The sequence below is a fragment of the Asparagus officinalis genome, chromosome 4 (genome assembly GCF_001876935.1).
Source record: "Asparagus officinalis chromosome 4, Aspof.V1, whole genome shotgun sequence".
NCBI classification, from domain to species: Eukaryota; Viridiplantae; Streptophyta; class Magnoliopsida; order Asparagales; family Asparagaceae; genus Asparagus; species Asparagus officinalis.
The window spans coordinates 102639216-102664276 of NC_033797.1; the positions used below are offsets into that span (position 1 = coordinate 102639216).

At 34.4% G+C, this 25061-nt stretch overlaps 1 protein-coding gene across 2 annotated transcripts in view; it reads left to right on the forward strand.

Annotated features, from left to right (window-relative positions):
* Positions 14876 to 25061, forward strand: part of LOC109837916 (KH domain-containing protein At1g09660/At1g09670-like) — a 32683-nt gene continuing 22497 nt past the window's right edge. The window contains exon 1 of one of the 2 annotated variants that reach the window (XM_020406298.1): positions 14876 to 15131. In XM_020406298.1, coding sequence (XP_020261887.1) covers positions 15028 to 15131 — 104 coding nt within the window. In that variant the 5' untranslated portion in view covers positions 14876 to 15027. Of the gene's footprint in view, positions 15132 to 15162; positions 15267 to 25061 lie in introns of those variants that run through there. The other variant, XM_020406299.1, reaches the window with a different exon arrangement.

Sequence of the window (25061 nt, forward strand, 5' to 3'; positions counted from 1 at the left end):
ATATAACCCCCTCTATCCATTTGACAACCCTACCTAGGTGAGAGATAAGTATTTTCTTTTCCAGCGAGAACTCAATGATCATAGTATCATACCACTGAAATTTGCTAGAACTAGATCATATTAGCTTATTCTTCACTTGTATACGAAACGAATTAAAATTTTTTAAACAAGTGACATCAAATCACAATGATAGAACCACTCACAGCTAAGAGATCTACGGCGGACTGGAACTGTGGAGCTAATTACTCCTATATATTAGACTACTATCATTTCTTAAAAATAAAATAAATAAAGTATTCAAAAAGGTATCTTGATTTTTATTGAAAATGTCATATTCCCACCGTGATGCTCGCTTGGGTTTCATGTCATACATGCTTCATGTGTGCAGAAATACTATATCTAAATTAGACTCCGTAATCATATATAATCACTAATATAAGATCAAAATAATTTTAACTACTTGATCGATACAGGTAATCGGAAATCTGCATAAAGATCAAGGTATTTCAGTTGTATATATATGTACATATCTTACAAAAAGTTATTAAAAAAAAGAAGAGGTTAGCTACGGATGGAATTGCTATCACATCAATTTTGAGCGTACAATCCAACTTTATTTTGCAGTTATACTTATCATATTATATTATATTATATTATATTATACTCTATTTAAAAGTACGAGTTCGGAAATTTTTTTTCATGATCAATATTATCCTTAACGTTTTTTTAGACATTACAATGTTATCCTAATTTATTCTAACTATCCTATCTTCTTTGAATTGATAACTAAATGTTTTATAATATTCATATTAAGACTTAACATGCTATTAGATAAATGAGATACGTTTGATATAATTCAAATCATTTACTTATTGCAGTTTGTAGAGAACTACAAATATCCCCTACATAATTTATAATTTATAGAAAAAACCTCTAAAGTTTTAAAAATTACAAATCAACACTCAAAATTTAAAATTTATAAAAAACATCCTGAGAATTTCTAACTCATTAGTAAATTAAAAACATATGAATTATAAATATTCTATAAACAAATTATAATGAATAGAAAAGGCCTATAAGTTTAAAAAAGTTGTAGAAAACCCCTAAAATTCATAATTTACAAAAAGCACCATTAGAATTTCTAACTTATAGACACTAAAATGAATTTACAAAATTATTAACCATCACCAGAAAATTAAAAATTTGCAAAAAATATCATACTCCCTTTAAAAGTATAGGTTTAGAAAAACTTTTCATGGTTAATATTACCTATAACTTTTTTGAAAAGAACATAATTACTTGAAAATATATTAAATTTGAAATTTACAAAAAAACCCTTAAAGTTTAGTACATTACAATTACCCCTCCAAAATTTGAAAATTTTCAATGATTTTTTGTAATTCATTGATTTTAATGTAATGTTTAATAGTTTTGTGTATTTGTAAATTATCAAAATTTTAGGGTGTTTTTTACAAATTTTAAAACTTTTGAGAGTGTTTCTTTTGTAGTTTTTCAAATTTTTATTGTGTTTTCAATGTAATGCACAGATACGTCAATTAACGAGTAAGTCGTTCTTAAGATGTATTACGTCATAGTTAAGTGTGCACATCACTATTCCTAGGCTGTATAGTTTATATATGCAAAAAATTTCAAACAATCTATATAGTGGTTAAAATGATTTTGACTTTAATGTATTATTTTTTATAAATTATATGTAATGTGAATCTACCATATAATTTTAATACATTTGATTGATTGACTATATAGGTATATAGACCATAGATTACTTTACTTTCTCACATGAACTAATATTGGCGCTTAAAAATTTAAATTATTACTTCTAAATTGAATATAAAGAGGAGCTCTAATAATATTTATTTATTTACCTAGAGGACAATACAATCTCAATTCCTATTTTTTGCCTGAGATTTATTCCATAGTTACGCGTATAAAATTAGTAACTAAAATAATAATTACATAGACTTAAATTAGGATGATTGTAGTTGGTCACTCACTATGAAATTTCCATGAATATATATACCTTACTATCTATAGCTATCTGCATTGCCCATGTATATTTTATAAATTAGCTGTTAATTTAACATATTAAATTACTTTTCTTTTGTAAAATTTTCTTCTTTGACTTTTGGATTGTGTAATTAGTATATCACCATTCTAGCATAGAAATGACCTCACTCTAAATGGCTTCAAACTAATGTTTGAGTTAAACTGAAGTATATACTATTGCTACTATATGTATATATTTCTTAAAAAAATAATGTCAATATTTTTAAACATAAGAGAATATTCTAACCTCTAATATTATAAAAACTAAATATAATTAATTCAGTAATTAGCAAAAGAGAACTTATATCAGAAAAGCGTGAATAATAAGATAAAGAGCAAAGGTAATGATATTTCCAACAATACTACTAATAGTAAACTATAATGTAAAGTTAACCTATTTTGTGGAGCCCAACTATTGGATATAAGCATCGAGGTTTCCATATATATACTTTATAATTTATTAAAAATGATCATATAATCTTATATAATAAAATTAATTTAATACTGAATAGTAATATCATTGTAATAATATCATTATTAAGAAAAAATCTTCATGAACCAGTATGTTTTTTACGATATATAAGCTATGCACTCTAAATTCTTGTGTCTTTTATAGAGTTAAAAAGTTTGAATACGAGCCTTTAATATTTTGCTCTCACAAGAGCAAAATCCATTTAACAGATGTGAATATTCCAGATAAGTTATATGTCATATATATACTACAATTGCCTTAGACAAGTGAGTTATAATAGTATTTTTTTATTCACATCATTTGCGGCAAGATTTGATAGAGACCTTGCATCAAAGAATTTTTTTATATTCAGATCACATGGTAAAATATATCATAATCTCACTGCTCTAATTTCGTAAGAAAATAATTTTTTATACTTTTAATTTTACTTCTATGATAAGGAGAATGAGTTATAAAATTGAATGAGAATATTAGATAATATAAATATGACTGAAATTATAACTAAAAGTTAATATGAATATGAGCTAAACTACAACTAAAAGTTTAATGGGCATATTACAAGTAAATTCATATGCAAAACTTCTTTGCAAATTGATTGACCACCCATCTTTTGAAGACTTCAAGATACTAATAAACGGAGATGTTATACTAGATCAATGTGTTTATAACTCAAAAATAGTAGATCACGTGACCACAGTTTGAGTTGAAGAAAATAATGACAATAGTTCATTTGAGAAAGAAATTATTGAGTTGATGATCAATCCCACAAAAAATTGTTTACTTTTTTATTTTTATTCAATTTTTTTAATTTAAATAATCATCATATTTAACCACATGTATTGCACGTGCACCTCAACTAGTTGCAGTAAAGAGTCAGAAAAAAATTCCCTCAAGGTATATATGTAAAATTGAAACTAGTGGGTAGAAAGTTTAAAATCCATCTGTCATGCACCGAAATAGCAGCGGATGTTCATAAATACGGGATAGTCGACAGCAGCAACCTATGCACAAGGCAAGTCGTATGCACCTATCAAGCCTCACACTTCATATCACATAGCATTTCTCTAAGTATAAAACCTATTGATGGTATAAGTTCAGAGCAAACTATTTATATATACAGTACGTACAACATGAAAGCTCACTGTTGCAATCATGTAGCAAAATAAAAATACGTGGTTCAACTGTACATAACACAAAAGAGAGGCTTTCCCATATTAACGGCTCCCAACAACACACCACACTGAAGATCCAAATTATATGTGAAGCTATGCCAAATTTGAAAAAAATAAAAAAACAACGGGGTGAGCTACATGTCAGTGAGAATATTTCTCACTTGAGTTCCTAGATATCTAGCAAAATAAGAATAATTCCTAGAAATAGTGAAATATATATTTTTGCACCTAAAATTCAGAAATAACAAAATATAGTCTGAGACAACACATTGTTATTATTTGTGACACCCACACTTTAGTCCCACATGGACTAGTATGAATAAAAGTTAGTAGTTTAAATAGAGAAAACCCAAGGCTCAGGAACAACTTGTGCTAGTATTTTAACGGTGGATTTTAGCTAACATCGAGTTGCCCTCGGCGGGCCCCACGGCTTGCACGCACCAACGGGCCCATGGGCTCGTGCGTGATAAAATGGTATCAGAGCAGTTGTCAGTCAGAAGTGTGGAGCTAAGTGCTACACCGTGTGGATGCGGTGGGAGCCACCTCTAGAGCCGATAAATGCCACCTCTAGAGTCCACATCGCCTAGCAGTGATATTGGGATGTGCTAATTGTCATGTCGTGACGATGATGACATCGTCTTTGTAAGGTGAGGTGATGTGACACCCACACTTTAGTCCCACATGGACTAGTATGAAGAAAAGTTGGTGGTTTAAATAGAGAAAAGCCCAAGGCCCAGGAACAACGTGCGTTAGCATTTTGGCGGTGGATTTTAGCCAATATCGAGTTGCTATTGATGAGTCCCACGGCTTGCACGTGCCAACGGGCCTATGGACCCGGGGCGTGACATTATTTTTAAGGAAGAATACAACATTTTATATTTCTTTCTTATGTGCAAACTTAATATATTGTCATATATTCTAGAATCAAACCTTTTAAAATTAAGATAAATACTAAGAAAGGAAACAGACTATTAAACTTTGTGCAAAACCAATATGTTGTCATTTTCTCAAATTTACAATTAAATGTTAGAATTTCATATTTCAATGAGTTATTTACATAATGCAAGAATCACCTCATAGGCCACACTAAGACTATGAATATTATAGCCCAGTAGCATGGAAATTCATACAACGCATAACAAAATAGATAATTCATGGGAATCGAATACATCTAGAGTTACTTATCAAAATAGAAACATATCGCTTATCAGAATTCTTAAACACTTTCAAATCAAGTGGATGAGCGTAAAACTCATCATTTCAGTTAAAAAATTTTATGAAATTTACTTCTATGTAGTTGTATCAGATACCATGCCATGAAAAAATCTTTGCATCCATTTAACTATTGAAACACATTCATAATACTTCTTTTCTTCCAGAAGCTTTCAAATAAAGTATTACTCACAATTATTTGTGATCACATGAAACCAAACCATTTATCACATATGAAATCAAATTTACTTTGAATATCTTCTATGAAAACAAAATCATATTATAGGTTTAGGTCACAACAACAAAAAAGCTCAAATTACCTTTTATCTTATATATGTGATAAATAATAGAGTAATTATTTTTCGAGTACAATATCATTCAGATATATAATACACATGATATTTATACTATAAAAATGCTAATGAAAAATGAAATCACCTCTAGCTAATTGGAATTTTCCAAAAATTGGTACCTGTTGACATCAAGTAGATCTTACCTATACTACTTATAAAAGAGAATACTGATGTCAAAAGTTTTGATTTTCTATTTTTCCCTTTCAAATTTTGATAATTCACAATTATGCCATTGTTTATAATTAATCCTTAAATAATTATTCATAACTCTTTATTAAATACACCTCCTAATCTCCCCCAAAATATTTGATTAAGAATATAACTATTATCAATAGTTTATAATCTAATACTACATACAAATGGTTATATTTATATTTAGAATTTTAGAGTGTTAATGTTCACTTTTTGGACTACCTTACTTGCATATCGGGGGGCTTTGCGACTTGCTCTCCTCTCTAAAAAGTTAAAACCACTGCATTGGAGGTACATCAAAGTTTGCACCGTAGGAGGACCAAAGTTTTGTAGGGACCACCAAAGGTAGAATTAGAGAATAGTGCATCTCATTCTTTATTAGTTTGGGTCTTTTGAGCACCAATTGCTAATGAGTCCAAAATTTCATCTATAAATTTCTTTTTTTAGTAACATGATAGTATAAGATAAAGTTAATCAAATAATTATAATAATAAGATGTAGAGTTTATACTTCTGAAATTTAATTTGAATCATTCATAAACTATGAACATGAGAAATGAAATCATCTCTAGCAGATTGGAATTTCCCAAAAATTGATACATCTTGACATCAAGTAGATCCTACCAATACTACCATTAATAATCAATATGTTGAATTAACTCCAGACTTGATACCTCTTGACATCAAGTAGATCCTACTTATACTACCATTGATAATCAATCTGTTGAATTAACTCCAGACTTATCAATACTGATATCCACCACTAATGGTAAAGGCAAAAAGAAGATTGTAGATGTCTTGCCTATTGCTACATTTATCTCTTCTGCATTTAAAACCCTGCCTACAACTAGTGGAAAAATAAGGATACAATCAAGTTGGCTTATTTATATATTAATTAATTTCGATAATGTTACATTTACTAAATAAATATATTTTTTATTTTACAGAAATATACAAACAACCGACTCTTTCAACTTTGAGGAAGAGGATTAAGACGGAAAAAATAATTGGAAAATTTTAAAGCCTTTTTTATAGTTGCTTATTACATCCTAGTTCATTGATTGAGAACTTTTTTAGTGATGCTTCATTTGTGAATAATGTTTTTTGAACATTAAACTGTCTTATATCTTAATTTCATTCAAGTTGCATTTATGATATTTTAATTATATTCATTTTATTCATTTATTATGAAAAAATAGTTTAAATAATTTTAATTTTAATTTTAGCTTTATATAAATCGTTAAATATTATTATTTCCAGGCAGGTACATGTTATCAAACCTCCACGGGGGTGGGTGCGAAGGGAGTTGAGTCGTTAGATCTTTAAAATTGTATTTGGATAAGAGTAATTAAAACACGATGAAATATAAATGAATTGCGATAAGACCGTGCTTAGCACAAGCTAAAACACTAGTAATAATTTAAACACCCAACCACCGCATCTTTCTCTAAGTTTGGACTCAACAACAAACTTCGGGAGTTTAGGGACCTGAGAATAATTTGTCTTTTTCTTATCTTCCTCCTCTGCTACCTGAACCTTTCTCCTCCTTCGTTCTTGTTATTTTTTTACCCATTGACCCTTGCCCTCTCCTCGATCGCCAGGAGGTGACAGAAAGACGGCGAGGAGGGGCACCCGACAGTGATCTCCTCCCCAGAATCCTCTTTTTTTATTGTATAGTCGTAATCTATGTTTAATTAATACAATCAAGCTGGTTCATCATCATTATTATGATAATAGTGTTAGATCTAAACCAAAAACTTGAGATCTAAAACCATATAGCCATGATTAATTCGAAGAGATTAACAAGAATCTAAAAGAGCGGAAGCATATACCTGAATCCATAGAAGAAATCTTGATTTGGGTTTTTTGATGATCTTCTAACCTTAGGGTTTCTCTAAATCTGAATTTCTCTAGCTAGATGGGGGTGTAGAGAATTAGAGAGTGTAACCCTAGGTTAGGGACCATAACCCCTTATTTATAGATGTTGTACTGTTGTAATTTAGCCCCTTAATAAATCACAATTACAACCTGGTATCTGCACATATAACCCCATGATTATATTTAAATACCCATTAACCCAACTTAATTGATCACTTTAGTGGGTTATCCTGAAAGATAGCAATACACATTAATTAATCATATGTGCCCACAAATAGATTTATTAGATTAAATCCAACAATCTCCCACTTGGGCACCATATGATTCCTTAAATTGTGTATAACCTTATGAGCTCAAAAATTGCTATCACTGAAAAGGTATTTCCGAACAATCTCGTCCATTAACTATATCAATATAGGATCAAAGCGGCCTTCGTCACATTTATCGTGACTCGACCCATCAATGGTCACATATACCAATACAATCAAACGACATAGATCAATCATGGATGTGCAGCATGAAAATTACATGCAATGTGATCAGTACATGTCTATTTTCAACTGGTCCTCCTTAGTGAGGTCAAAACCAAACATAATGTAACAGAGTGTCTTAACTGAATACTTTATTCTGATCAGACAATACAACCAAACACAAAGCACCAGAAAATTATAAACTCCCACTAAATCATGATATCCTCGAATAATACCACACCCATATGAGCAGTGTGCCCATGAAAGACCTTGGGTGGCAATCCATTAGTAAAAGGATCTGCTATCATGGAGTTTGTCCTAATATGCTCTATGATTATCTGTCCACTCTGTACCATTTCTTTCACAACCAGGAACTTAATGTCAATATGTTTTGACTTAGTTGAGCTCCTGTTGTTATTGGAATATGTTTTGACTTAGTTGAGCTCCTGTTGTTATTGGAATACATAACTGCAGATTTATTGTCACAAAATAACTTTAGTGGTCTTTCAACATTTTCCAGAATACGCAGTCCAATGACAAAATTTCACAATCATATTCCATGATTTGATGCATTGTAGCAACCTACAAATTTTGCTTCCATAGTGGAGGAAGCTACGAGTGTCTGTTTAATACTTTTTCATGATATAGCTCCTCCAGCTAACATATAAATGTAGCATGATGTAGACTTTCTGCTATCTTGGTATCCAGCAAAATCAGAGTCCGATTACCCAATGACCTCCAACTGTTCTGATTTTCTGTATGTGAGTATATAATCTTTTGTTTTCTGAAGATACATCATAACCTTTTTGACTGCTATCCAATGATCTATATCAGAGTTGCTTAAGTATCTGCCTAACATCCCAACAATGTACGTAATATCCGGACGCGTACATACCTGAACATACATCAGACTTCCTATAGCCAAAGCATAAGGAATCTTCTGCATTTCCTGAATTTCAAGGTTACTTTTAGGGCACGGATTTAGACTAAACTTATCTCCTTTGGCAACAGGGGTGTCACCTGGTCTGTAATCATGCATGCCAAACCTTTTGAGTACTTTATTGATATAGCTCTTTTGTGATAATCCAAGTATACCTCGAGAACGATCTCGATGTATCTGGATACCTAATATGAAAGAGGCGTCCTCAAGATCTTTCATCTCAAAATTCTTTGATAGAAATATCTTGGTTTCGTGCATCATGCCTATATCACTAGTGGCAAGTAATACGTCATCGACATACAGAACCAGAAAAATATACTTACTCTCACTGAACTTGTGATATACACAGTCATCAACAATGTTCATCTCAAAACCGAACGAGATAACTATTTGTTGAAACTTATGATACCATTGACGAGGAGCTTGCTTGAGTCCATAGATGGATTTCCTTAATTTGCAAACCATATTCTTTGGGTCTCCTGACACAAAGTTTTCTGGTTGCACCATATAAATCATCTCATCAATGTCTCCATTGAGAAATGCAGTCTTAACATCCATCTGATGTAACTCAAGATCATAATGAGCAACAAGTGCCATGATTATTCTGAAAGAGTCTTTCGATGAAACCGGAGAGAAAGTCTCTGTATAATCAATGCCTTCCTTTTGAGTATAGCCTTTAGCCACAAGACGTGCCTTATACCTCTCCACATTACCGTTTGCATCCCGCTTGGTTTTAAAAATCCATTTACAACCAATTGGTTTTGCACCTTCTGGTAATGAGACAAGTTCCCAAACCTTATTGTCTTGCATAGACTTGTACTCTTCATTCATGGCATCAATCCACTATTGAGAGTTAGAACTTTTCATGGCCTGAGAGAAGTTGATTGGATCATCTTCTAACATTCCACTACTTTCCTCATGTTCTTGGAGAAATACAATATAATCATCCGAAATAGCATTTCTCCTTTCTCTCGTGGATCTCCTTAATGGCACTGGTTCTTGAGGTTGTTGAGTTTGTTCTTCTGGAATAGGAAGTTGTTCAACATTATCATCTTGAGGTTCCGGATTTACTTCTTGAGCAACAACAGGTATAGGAACCTGAATATTGTCAAAAGTAACTGTATGGATTGGATCTGAAGCCAATTCCTCATCAAAACTAATGTCTCTAACCTTATTTCTCCCCCCAAACTCAACATCCTCAAAGAATATTGTTGTTCCTGTCTTAAAAATATTCCTTATAGTGGGATCATAAAACTTAAAGCCCCTAGAGCGTTCAGAGTACCCAATAAAGTAGCTGCTAACTGTTTTGGAGTCCAATTTCTTTTCATTTGGCCTATAAGGCCTTGCCTCAGCTGGACATCCCCAAATATGTAAATGCTTTAAACTGGGCTTTCGACCAGTCCAAAGCTCATAAGGTGTTTTAGCAACTGCTTTACTTGGTACTCTATTCAGAATGTAAGCTGCTGTCTTAAGTGCTTCTCCCCAGAGTGACTCTGGTAAAGAAGAATGAGCAATCATACTTCTTACCATATCCTTAAGAGTCCTATTTCGTCTTTCAGCTACACCATTCATGCTAGGTGAACCCGGCATGGTGTACTGTGGGACGATACCGTATTCCTCTAGGTATCTAGCAAATGGTCATGGACGTTGTTCACCTGAACCATAGGTATCTAGCAAATGGTCCTGGACGTTGTTCACCTGAACCATCATATCTACCGTAGTACTCACCACCACGATCAGATCTGACGGTTTTAATTCTTCTGTTGAGTTGATTCTCAACTTCAGCTTTATAGGCTTTGAACATGTCCAGAGACTCAGATTTTCATGAATAAGATATAGGTACCCCATAACGTGAGTAATCGTCTATGAATGATATAAAATATTGTTGACCATTCTAGGATTCCGTAGGGAATGGCCCACAAATATCCGTATGTATCAATTCTAAGACATCCGAAGATCTGTTGGCACCTAATCTTTTCACTTTGGTCTGTTTTCCCTTGATACATTCAACACATACGTCGAAGTCCGAAAAATCAAGGGAATCCAAAATGCCATCAGACACAAGACGCTCAATTCTACCTTTTGAGATATGACCTAAGCGCTTATGCCATAATGTCGCCGAATTTTCCTTATTTAATTTACGCTTAGTACCACGTGATTCCACATGCAAGGATTCATTGTAAGAAGCAATTGTATCAAGCAAATATAGGTTGTCATAAATACTCAAGTAACCGGTTCCCACAACATTTGAATTAAAAGATAAACTGAATTGACTGTTTCCAAATGAACAAGAATAACCTGATTTGTCCAATACAGAAACAGAAACCAAATTCCGTCTAAAAGACGGTACTACAAAAGTATCTTTTAAATCCAAATAATAACCAGTTCCTAACAACAACCTAAAGTGCCCAATTGCTTCCACATCTACCGATTGTCCGTCGCCCACAAAGATGTGTCTTTCAACATCACTTGGCTTTCGGTAGCTCAGGCAACCCTGCATAGAAACACTTATGTGAGTAGTAGCACCAGAGTCTAACCACCAAGTGTTTCTAGGTACTGAAGCTAAATTAACCTCAGAACAGACCAAAGCAAGGAACGTACCCTTATTATCACGCCAGGCGTGATATTTTGTACAGTCCTTCTTTACATGTCCAGGCTTCTTACAGAAGAAACAACCCTGATTATCCTTATGTTGTTTCTTCTCAACTGGACCCTTAGCAGCTTCCTTATCATTCTTCCTTTTCTTGCCCTTATCCTTAGAGGCATAGGCCAAATGAGCACTTTCTGTCTTATCTTGCTTCAACCTGTCTTCTTCTTGCACACAGTATGAAATGAGCTCATTTAGAGTCCATTTCTCCTTTTGACAGTTATAACTGACCTTAAATTGGTTAAACTGTGCAGGAAGAGACAACAAAACCAGATGCACTAATAACTCGTCACAAAGATCGAGTTTAAGTGCCTTAAGCTTTGAAGCAATATGAGACATTTCCATAATGTACTCCCTGATATTTCCTTTGCCCTTATACTTCATCGAAATCAAGCGAGCTAAAAGCGTGCTTGTTTCTACCTTATCGTTTTTAGCAAAACGCTTCTCAATTTCGACAAGGAAATCTTTAGCCTTAGTAATCCCTTCGGATTCTATGCCCCTGAAGGCTTCCGGAACGCCGCGCTTAATGATCATAAGACTCATGCGATTTGAACGCTCCCACTTCTCATGCTCCTTCTTTGCATCAGGAGTGCTATCCGCATTGAGAGGTTGGGGTTGTTCAGTTCTTAATGCATAGTCAAGATCCATGCAGCCAAGAACAATTAATATGTTCTCTTTCCAAACCTTGAAGTTTGTCCCATTTAGCATTGGAATTGAGTTGATGTTAGCAGAAATTGTTACAGCAGATGCATTAGCTGAAATAAAACAAAAATGCTCACATCAATAACCATAATCAATAAAATTCAAATAATGACAATCCCTATTCAAGATATCGGGCACAACATTAATATCAAGTCTTTGGATAGTAATATTAACTTGTAAGTGATACCTTATTGCAATGATCAAACATTGATAATAACTCATGTCAAATAATAAAACTATCTTTGGATCGATTCATTATTCACATGTAAACCTTATAATTGTCACACGCTTATCATCGCAGATGTGTATACAGTCTAAATAAATATTAACCTTCCTTTGGGCCGATTAAATATTTACACGAAAGCATACACATAAACATCTCACATTCCTCATGAACAATCTACACAAGAGAGGTTACTTTGGCAACTTCTTGTTTCAATTAATCAATTGGAGTGAGAGACAACCTTAATTCCTTAGTGTCATATTATTTGAATTAAATAATTGATTAAAAAAATCAAATTAGATTTAAATTAAAAAGTTTTAATTTAAATCAACTGAATTTCCAAAAACTTAATTGGGGTTTCACAGCTTAATTAGGGCCCATAACTTAATTGAATAAATTAAGTATACCAAAGTGGACCCATGAAAAGCTGAGGCTTAACCATAGTGAACACGAAGTTCGCTTAACTTTGAACGCGAGGTTCGACTGTATTGAGTACGGGACTCACTTAAGCACGAACGCGAGGTTCGTCTGAGAACAAACGCGAGGTTCATTTGAAAAATGAACGCGAGGTTCAACTTGAGAACAAACGCGAGGTTCGTTAAAAAAAATGAACGCGAGGTTCAACTGAAGTTCGAACGCAAGGTTCGACTGAAGAACGAACGCGAGGTTCGACTGAAGCACGAACGCGAGGTTCGACTGAAGCTTGAACGCGAGGTTCGACTGAAGCACGAACGCGAGGTTCGAGAAGTATGAATCGTTAAAATTGAGCTTGACGCTCACCTGAGTTGAACGCGAGGTTCACCTTAGAACGAACGCGAGGTTCGTTAAAATTGAGCTTGACGCTCACCTGAGTTGAACGCGAGGTTCACCTTAGAACGAACGCGAGGTTCGTTAAAATTGAGCTTGACGCTCACCTGAGTTGAACGCGAGGTTCACCTTAGAACGAACGCGAGGTTCGTTAAAATTGAGCTTGACGCTCACCTGAGTTGAACGCGAGGTTCACCTTAGAACGAACGCGAGGTTCGTTGAGCGCGAAGCTCGGTTAAAATTGAACGAACGCGAGGTTCGTTTGAAGCTTACCGCTTCGCCAAAATTTGAGGTAACCACCTCCTTAATGTTCGGCACGTTTCACGCACGAACCCTTAGGGTTTCAAACCGAAACCGCCGCCGCCGACAAACCCAAAAAAATTCCTCGATTTTATTTTTCAAAATCAGATCCAGACCAAGAAAAAACCGAAGAAAAAATACAAAAAATTCCAAAAAGTTACTGTTCACCGGCGATTTTTCAGTTACTGTTCATCCGAAAAACTTTACTGTTCATCCGAAACTTTTCGTTACTGTTCATCCGAACAAAAAAACTGAATCTTTAACCAGAGATTTAAGATCAAAAAACCCAATAAAACTTAAATCCCTAAGAATTAATCAAGGTGGCTCTGATACCACTTGTTAGATCTAAACCAAAAACTTGAGATCTAAAACCATATAGCCATGATTAATTCGAAGAGATTAACAAGAATCTAAAAGAGCGGAAGCATATACCTGAATCCATAGAAGAACTCTTGATTTGGGTTTTTTGATGATCTTCTAACCTTAGGGTTTCTCTAAATCCGAATTTCTCTAGCTAGATGATGGTGTAGAGAATTAGAGAGTGTAACCCTAGGTTAGGGACCATAACCCCTTATTTATAGATGTTGTACTTTTGTAATTTAGCCCCTCAATAAATCACAATTACAACCTGGTATCTGCACATATAACCCCATGATTATATTTAAATACCCATTAACCCAACTTAATTGATCACTTTAGTGGGTTATCCTGAAAGATAGCAATACACATTAATTAATCATATGTGCCCACAAATAGATTTATTAGATTAAATCCAACAAATAGAAGTCTAATTAGATAAAAAGGAAAAGATTATACCTTTGAATTTAGTTTAGATGCTAGCATGAGTCTTTCTTTTCTTTCTCTCTCACTTCATAATTTTTAACCAAAGCTCCGGCAATGATTACTGGGAGGAACAAGTAAGTTTCCTTCTGATTTTTTCCCCCTCTTCTTATCTCCCTCCAAGGGAGGTGCCGCGCCGGTTTTCCGATGGTAATAAGGAGACACCAAAACTTCGAGGTGGCAGTGAGCGAGGAAGGGGAATGAATTATTTTACACAAGACCCCTTATAAAGTTGGTATTTACGCAAGCTATACTCATTCTAGAGCTTTAGATAGATGTTTTGAGTTACTACACCATGTGCAATTAACCCTCGGAGAAATAATCATATATATGTGTGTTCATATCTTATCGGATATAATAAATATTTAACCGTACATATCCGTGTCCATCTTCTGAGACGGAACAAAAATAGAAATAATCATATGTATGTATGTATGTTTGTTTTCATATCTTATCAATGTAAATATTTACATATCCATGCCCATCTTTTAAGATGGAACAAAAGAAGAAATACAGGTGGGGTCTTGCCGCAAGGGTAAACTAACCCCAGTCCTGCAAATCATTTGAACTCTTATTTATACGAAGCAAGCAGGGCATCCAAAGCCCTATTTTAGTCTCTTCCTCTCTCTCCCTCTCCCTTGGGTAGTAACAGGAGAGAGGGGGGAAAAAAAAATATAGGAAAGACCTTTTATTTTTTCTTTTATTTTCTCTCCGATTATTTTCATTTTGACAATTTGGGAAGGAGAACGAGTGATGGATGACAGATTTCCACCAGCAAATGGCTTCAACTACTCTCCTTCGAGAATCCATTCTCCCCATCATTCCATCCGTTCTAATGCTCCTGTAGACAGAGAAAGGTGCTCCCTTTTTACCTTTTTTCACTCTAAATCTACACTTTCTAATGCGGGTTTCATTTCTTTTGTGTACATGTGATGCTTGTTGGCAAGAGATTTGGAGCTTTCCTGTCAAAATCTGATCTTTTGTGCCCAAATGTTAGCTTGTTCTTATTGCATCTTTTTACTGTATTTGGTGTAAAATTCAGAGCTTTCTTGAGCATAGCGTGGCCATCACCTGCTATATATCTTTATGTCAGAACTTTGCTTATACCCAAATTGAAAGGTTTATTTGGGTTTTAGCAACATTTGTCTGCGATCATTTGAGAAACATCTTGCAGGACCGTTATATACATCTAGTTTTGGTCTAATTTTAGAGGTCATTGATAAGTCTACTTATAAAGATCATTGATTAGTCTAGTTATAGGTGTGATTGATTCCTTACAAGTTTTTGTATTACTTGAAAGTATCAAAAGCAAGGTCCCTGGACTTAAAAGCGGAAAATTTTTGATCAGCTACCATTTTGGCGGAGTACTGTTTTGGTTGATATGATAGTAAATAACGATCAAAGAGTTTAGAACATTGAATGAAACTAGCATATGTGAAGGTCTGACCTCCTTTTTTAATCAATATAGAACCATAAACTTTTGCTTCAGAATCTTGTTACGGTTAGAAGTATCTCATTCATTCATTCATTCCTTAATTTTTTTCTTCCAATTTTCCTCTTTTTTATGCTAATTTTCTTTGTCCCTTCTCGTGCTCTGAGAGAGATGTTTTGAAGGGTCTAGACTGCCTGCTTGCCTGTTTATGTTGCTAGTTATGTCGCAGACAATCCCTTTCATTTCACTTCAGCCATCGTATAACGGAAATATTCTCTTCATTTTGCGGTCGACCCTAAGCATCACTAGTCATCATTCATCAATCAAAACTGAACCTGAATAATCAGCAGTATCATGGAAGTATCATGAGAATTCTGAATTGTCAACTACTCTTGTGCATTGGTAATGTTATTGTTTTGAACTTTCATTAAATATATTAATATATTTATACTTGTCAGAATTTTAAATTGTTCCCATTCCCTATGTGCAAATTTGCTTCTTGTTGCATTAACAATCTAACTCTTGATGGTATGCTATGTGATATATAATATGAAAGGCCTTACAGGTCATAAATAAGGAAATAAAGAAACTTTGTGGAGAATTAAGCAATTATGTTTTTTCTTCAGGCAACACGTATTCACGAGTGTGCCAGCTAGATATGGAGCCTTACTTAATGTACCATTATGACGTGAGCTGGCATACTCACTCTCTTCAAAACAACCTGTATTATCTGCAAATGCACCCGCTTCCTCCTCTAAAGAGAAGACCAAACATCTATAATCGTAAAATTAGCTTGCAGACACTTTCACCTGCTACTTACTGTTTCTTCTTCCACGCCCTTTATTTCCAGACTACCACTTCAGTTCTCTAGTGTGGACCTGATTTACCTGCTGGGAACTCCTATTTGTTTCTTTTCTTTTCTTTCCCTTCTCCCTCTTTTAGGATATTATTTCTAACATTGTCTGTGTTAAGAGAGAAAATGCTAATGTGGAAGCAGTATAAATTTGGGCCATATCAAGAAAGAAATTAATGTCAGTCTTCCTTTCTTTTCCTTAGCCGCATAGCCACCATCAGCCGCTTTGCCATCAGCTCTAGGCTCTGTATCCTATGTCCTACGTCTTCTATTACCTGAACTCCCCCACTTCTCTTGGTCCTTCAATCTGATTTAATAATTAGGAGCACCGTTAGCAATCTATAACACATTACACATGTTTAAAATGTATTGGGCATTATTTGAAGGATCATGACATAACTGGAATGATTATTAGCACTTAGTGGGCAAGTGCAAATGTAATAGCTTTGAAGCATTGTAATATTCTTTCGTAATTATCCTCTATGCTATGAATAAGCGTCCTCACTCATTGACCAATTCAAGAAACAGTGGGATATTCTCTTTCTTTCTTCAAGTTTATGCTTCATATTACTACTACAAAACTAACATGGTATCAAAGTAGGTTTTCTAAAGCTAGAATCCCTCTTCTTTCTAAATCTCGGGGCTGCTGATGGGATTTCGCACTTTACCTCAGTGTTAGTGTGGCTTGAACAAAAATAGCCACTATTTCTAAAAATCAGGAGTTGTTGGTAACAAACAATATTGATGGTAACAAACACATACTGAGGGTCGATTTTTAGAGGTACGCTGCTGAGAAGCCCTATATATGGATGACTAAAACCCTAGAGAAAATACAAAGGAATTTGGGAACTCCAAAAGAATTTTTTTATATCCTTTCCCTCTTCTAAATCCTTCATTAGTATTGTTGAAAGATGCTTGGAGAAATATATACCTTGAATCGGTGCTCCGTTGTGCAGCTAGCGATGAACCAAATCGGATCCCGACAGTGGAGGAAACTATGACGAATAAGAACTCCCAATACTGCTCATGACACATGCAACAATCTCCGACCGATAACCCGAGCCTGTCGCGAAGTTCAGTATTTTGGATGTGTAGTAGTAATGATGAAACCTCTGTCCCTATTTATTAAGGTTGATTACTCTTCGGTGTGAATGGTATAAACCAAACAAATTGACCAAGTTTTGGCAATTCGGTTTGGTTTCAAGAAACTTCAGTTTGGTTTAGCTTAAAATAACTGAACCGACTGATCTCAACAGCCTAAAATTCACGCTCTTTGTAGGTGGAAAATATAATTTGTACTAATATCAATGTTTTAAATGTCGGATGTCGGGTTCATGTCGGATGACTGAAATCCATGTCGGATAGCGAAAATCGGGAATATATCGGGGAACATTGACTAAATATCGGATTGTCATATCGGGTAGTGCGCATATGTATAATATCATGTTCTAAATGTAATCTAAGTATTCATAAATTCAATATAAGCATACTTTATAAATTCTATAGACTAAACATATTTATAAGTAAATAATATATGGCTTTGGGTTCATAAATTCTTTCTATCGGGTTCATAAGAAACCCTTAAACATGAGAACAAGTCAAAGAGGTTTGGGTATTTATCACTAAACCCAAACCCGATAACAAAAATAGATCTTAAAGAAAAGTACCATATCGGTCGATTTTTCAAAGCTAAAAAATAGACCGATATGCCTGATATGACCCTAATATTTCCGATTTGACCCTGAAAATCGACATACGAGTTAAAAACGTCCATGTCGTGTCGGTCAAGCCCTCAAACCGATATGTCAGTCGACATTTAAAACCTTGACTAATATATTTTGATGTCGTAACTGATTAAGGTTTGATTTTAGTTTGTAAAATAGTTGGTTTGATGAGGGATTGGTTGGAAATTATTTCTTCCGAGTTATTGAGATTTCTATGATCGGGGTGCATGACCAATCAGGAGAATGCTCAACTAGGTCACTTAGTACACTTACCTCCATCTCAAACCTATTAAAATTTGGCGCATCTCCTGTGAGGAAATCCTCCTCGAGGAACTCTGCTTTTCGTAACTCAATCTCAGGGGTAATTCTAACTTCCTATGCCTCGATGAACATATAACCTTCGAATGTTTCGAATAATAAATAAATATGAAAATTTTCTCCCTTGGGGTCGAAATATTCCCATGCTGATGGAAGGTAGTGTGCACGTAAGCTATCGAGCCTCGTGTCCGCAAATTGCCCAAGTCGGGCTTTTCGTTTGTCTAAAGCTCATAGGGTGTAGAGTCAACAACCTTGGAAGGTATAAACTTTAGTACATAGGCAACAATCAATAGTGCAAATCCCCGAAAAGATATGGATAAATGCGGTTCCACCATTATGGATCTCACTATGTTAAACAATGTTCTACTTCTCTCCGCCACACTATACTCTTGCAGAGTATAGAGATTAGTCATTTGTCAGATAAATCCCTTTCTCTCACATAGTTTCTTGAGCTGTTCCGATAGATTTTCTCAATCATGACCAGTTTGTAACACTTCTACGCGCTTGTCAAACCGATTCTCAACGTCATTCAAGCAAGGAGGAAAGCAACCTCTCGCTTTAGACTTGTGGAAGATCAGGTATACTTGACCATATCGTGAATAATTAGCTATAAATGCAGTGAAGGCCTCATTCGGAGCCTTCACATTTAATGGTCCGCAAATGTCAAAGTGGAGATGCACCCTAGCTATTCCAAACCATTTTCTTATAGCCTTGCTGTCAGACCCTAGAGGGGGGTGATTATAGTCTTATGCTAATCTAATCCGATTTTATGCCTATTAAAACTTATTAATAAATTATTCTTACAAGATAGATATACAATATGTTATGAGAAAGAATATGCAATATGAACAAAGAAAAATATCCTAGCAATGAGATATACTATGAGATATATGTGAGGATATACAAACAACACAAGGATAAATAATCTAAACTAGATAGTGAAAAATATAAACAACAAGCAATATACAAAGGCGAAATAAGATATAAACATAAAGATAAGTGCGCTAATGTAATCATAAATAAATGATATGATTACGGAGTTTGGTCCCCACGACCTATGTCTTCGCTCCTCACATCGAGGAGATCTTCATTATCACAACCGGGTTTTCTACGCTCACCCGAATAACGTTTACACCACATAATATTTATTTTCAACGCTCACCGATCAACGATCACAAACTCACAATGTAACTACACTCCACAGTCCACACCCTTTAAGTGTTGGTCTCTAGCTCGTGTCCTTCCTTAAGTGCTCGGATACAACCTCTCACTAGGTTCGTCAACCGATGTCACTCCTCTTGGAAGCGATCCCGTCTTTCACCACACACTCCTCTCGGTGTACTAGTGTAATACAAAGTGAATCATCACAATTTAAGTTCACAATAAGTTTGTTCTCTACAATAGATGAGAACTCAATGAAAGCTCACTTAATTGTTATAACCAGGCTTATTGAGGCGCGCGCCTCGGGTGCGCCCCGGACGCGGGGCGCTTTGGCCTGGGGGAAATGCGCCCCGCACGCGAGGCGGGGCGCTGCACGCAGCGAGGCGCGCGCCTCGCGTGCGCCTCGCGCGCGCCTCACGTGCGCTTCACACCTGCGTTATGTAACATACACTTTCTTCTATTTTTTTAAATAATTTACATAATTACATATTTATATCATGTAATATACTCTTTCTTACTAGTTGCTAATCTATTTTCATCTTTTCATGTTTAACCTATAAAAAGGAAACAATAATTAGTAATTTAGTATACTTGTTTGCTAATTGTAACTTCATTCTCTAATTAGCATGCTAACTAGCAAATTATAAACATGTAAATATGTAATTGTTACATTCATTCTTCATCTTTTCATGCTAAGTAGCAAATATCAATTAAGAATACTAACTAGAAAATTATGAACAGTCATGTTTGTTAATTATATTTCTTAGTCTTTTATGTGACAATTTATAAACATATGCTCATAATTGTTAATCACTTAATTTGATGATTTAAATACATGTTTCTTGTATCTTTTTTATTACTTTAAAAATCCAGTTAGCATAATTTGATGATTTAAGTTGATATTCTCATAATTTTGGATGTAGGTAACTAATATGTTGCTTATATGTTTCTGTCTTATGATGTTGGTAAATATTAGTTTGAGTTATGCGCCTCAATTAGTGAGACGCGCGCCTCGTTGTGCGCTTTGCGCATGGTGCGCATAAAGGACCTTTACGTCCCGCATTGCGCTTTGCGCCTCGATAACACTGGTTATAACTCTCACCAACCCAAATATACTATATATGAAAATACAATAAGCTTAATGTGGGTGTGTATAACAATGAGATAAATAAAATCAACTAAACTCAATATGAACACTAGCTTAATAAAATGATAATCAAACAATATAAAATTTAAAGCTAGATTGAGTTTAGAAAACTTCTCAATAGATCAAAAGATAGGGAGAAGAGTTGGATGTTCAAACACCAATGGATGATCTTCCTCAAGCTCTTGTGAAATTGTTTTCACAAAACAAACTCTCAAGTGCTTAAAAGCTTCATAAACAAACTTAAATAAAACTTAAACCCTTGTTAAAACTTGATTAAAATATTTCTTGGATCATTATAAGAACTGAGGTATAAGGGGGTATTTATATGAAACCTCAAAGCCAAGAGAAAGCCAAGAAAAGATCAAAAAACTAACACAAAAATAGCTGCAGGAAATAGTCGTTGGAAGCCAACGGTAACTTCGGCGGTCGACCGTGAAAAACGCGTGGTCGACCGTGAGTAGCACAGAAACAAAATCTGAGCTCAGGACAACAACTGGTCGATCGTGGTGGTCGACCGTAAAACTCTCTGGACTTCATCCGGTTGATCGTCATGATCGATCGCGAGCCACTGAAAAACATACTTAGTCTTTGGACTCCAGGCGGTCGATCGCCACGATCGACCGCAAACTGATATATGATAATAAGCAGGTTTGAAGCAGTTTTTTGATTTTGAAACACTGTTTAAAAATATCAAACAAATTCAGAAAAATATAAAATTTTGGAAAATGATTATAGACATGATAATACAAATGCTACAAAAACTAGTTTTTAAAAAACATCACCCAAATGAGAAATCTCCTCATTTTATAAAATAGTCCAAAACATGTAAATGAAAAAATACTTGTTTTTGACATTGGACATAAACCATGTTTTGAAACTCTATAAACTGATTTTATAGACTTGAAGAAATATATAAACTATTGTTATGAAGTCTATAAATAATGAATACAATATTTTCACAAATACAATAGAATATGAAACATATGAGTATGTATATGAATATATATTTGTTTCATATCTATGAAATTAAACTAAAACAACTTATTCACATAGAAAATGAACATGTATAAATAATTTTTGGAATTTGTTTGTAAAAACTTTGTTTGTGGATAAAACCAAAAACCAAGATGTGTATATATATAACTATATATATACACATAGAAACCAATAAAATGTGTGTGTATATGATTGAACTTAAAGTACTTAACGCATATAATATAAACTCCTAAACTAGATTACCCAAGCTATAGATCTTCAATAAGCTCAACTTGGTACACTTGCGGATAAAGCTTGAATTTGGATCTTCAACTTGAATTGCGTAGCTTCATACCATAATTCCGTCAATCTTCTTTGGATATGATCGTGAATGCTCGATTTTATCCATCCTCCGACATGTTATTTATCTACAATAAATAAGAAAACACGAATACTAGACAAACAACATTAGTGCTAAATTGTTTGTTAAACATCATCAAAACAAAGAGGTCAACACTTGCATGCAAAGCAAAGCTCACAAGTGCCAAGATGATCTTAGTGAGCGAACAGAAAAGTTTGCCTCGAGCTAGACGAGTCATCCTTTCACGCCTTGTGTGCACTAATCTAGCATGCCATCTCACAGAAGCATTTCACAGAATCAAAGTTCACAGAAATAACTATTTAGTTATTGTTTAAATTTTGCAAAAATGTCCATGCTATATGTATTTTATTTTAGGGATATATATAGATCAATATTTTTGCTTTGTGGATCTATTATTGATTCATAGTTCTGATAATGATTACTAAAAGCATAGAAAATCCAAAATTTGATCTCCACAATATATTTTTTCTCAAACGACTGAAAATATGTTGGATTTGGCTCTCCCTTTAGTGGGCTTCCATATCCACGTAAAACTGATTTGTTGTTGAGATGATATCTTGGGGATAATTGTCAATTGGTGAACATTATATGATCAAAGATCTCATAATAATTATTCTTACATATGGAGATTTGGACATTAACTGAATGATCCTATCTCTTAGTTGACATTCACCCTATAAATAGGGATGAAGGCTTCTTCTCTACTACTATACTTCCAAAATACTGGAAGTGACAATGAGCTCGAGACTTCGATTGAAAGTTGTTGCTTGTATTGTGAACGGTGCAGGAAAGTCTCATTCGTTGTACTTCCCTCGACTGTTGGAATCTAAACCGGTTCATCACTAGCTGGTTCATCACTAGCTATAATCACTAGCTATAGATCAAAACATGATCTAAAGGTACATATTTCTCCTACCATCTTACAACGCAGTATCAAAGGTTTCTTTTGGGGTTCCTAAATGACAGTGTATTTTCTCCATGGGGTTTTGGCCATCTATATATAGGGCTTCTGTACACCCCTGAAAATCTGCTCATAATTTTTTGTTACCACCAATATCTATTTGTAACCACCATCTAAGTATTTCTCGATTTTTAGAGTTTGTTGCCAACAACCCTTAATTTTCAGAGAGCGATTTTTTTCTTGAGGCCACACTAACATCTTCAAGAGTTTTGCCATCACACTACCTCCTCAACCGATTTCATATATGATGCCTCCCACGTTGACATTGTTTGCGGCCTTGTCTTCTTGATCTTGTCGTCTTCATTTACACATTAGTGTTAGTGTTCTCTAATTCTCCTTGATGTACACCTTGGTGTTAGTGTTCTCTAATATTTCTTGACGTGATTTTGCTTGTCTATAGCTTCTTGTTGAGCTCCTTAATGTCAATATTACATAAGAAAGTTGACTACCATCCCATTTTATTGCTCTTGCTTTCTCTCTTGCCTGACTTTATGTGATGAGATGCTACTCTCACTTTTCATTTTTTGTCGAGCTCTTTCTTGAGGCTAGTGTTCTGTAGTAAAGTCCATTTCCATCCTATACTATTGTTATGACTTTCTCATGTCCGGTTGTTTTTGTGGTGAGATTTTATGCTAGTCTTTCGATCTTTTGTCAAACTTCTTGATATATATACCTGGAAAAGTTTTCCTATTTGCTTAGAAAAACTTCCCTCCATTTGTTTATTTGTGATGAGATTTTCGTGTGCACATCGTGATAACAATCCTTATATTTTGAAATGCCTTAATACATGACTATATTAACAAACCAACTAATGATGACCTATCATTTGAGGGTAAAGTATTAAGAGAGAAAATGCTGATATTGAAGAAGTATACATTTGGACTATATTAAGACAGAAATTAAGGAATAATTGGAATCATTATTAGCTCAAATTACGTGTCTGCAAAATTTGTTGGGTAATATTGGAAGGATCATGACATTATTAGAATGATTACTAACATTATTGCACATGTGCAAATATGATAGCCTTAACGGATTGTAATATTCATCCATAACTGGCTTTGAATACATAAGCTATATATGTGTTCTTACTACTTGATCAATATAAGAAATAGAAAACATTTTCTTTCTTTCTTCAAACTTGTTCTTCATATTACTCCAAAATATGAAAGTGTCTCTAGCAATGATTGTCTTTTGAGATGATGTTTTTCCTCATTGATGTTTTACGTTTGTAATGTGTGAGTACTGTATAAACTTAGACAACACATCTTTTCAAGTTCGCTACGTCTACTTGATTGTTGTGTAACCTTTCATACTAGAAGAGCATTCAACCTAGTGCTTCAACTTGGAGGAGACTGGACATTAATTTGATGAATTCATTTCAAGAAAAGGAAAAGTATGGTCTAGTTGTTTATGTAAAGAAGAGAGCACTATTGTCCACCTAGTAAGTGATAACGCCACTTACTAGTTCTTTCTGCATTCCCTTCTTCTTTTCTTCTTTTTTCCTCTTCTTTCTTCTTATTTGTACTTTTAGTTCTTTTTTGCTTTTATCTCTGAGATTTCTAGTGGATGAAACAATTATATCTTCTAGACTTCCCCAGTACTCTCCCTCTAGTACCTAATGCACTCATCGTTCCACCTATCCTCTTCTTGCATCTCCACTGAGGGAAAGATATAGGTTGCTTTGTTTACATTATTATTATTGATATTTTTTTGCCAATTTCTTTTGTGCTAATGTTTTGTACTAGCAAGTTGTTCTTTCAATGCATTGTTTTTCAACAAAACATGTTAGTTCGTCATGTTATGGTTATTACCGGTTTTCTATTAGGAGAAA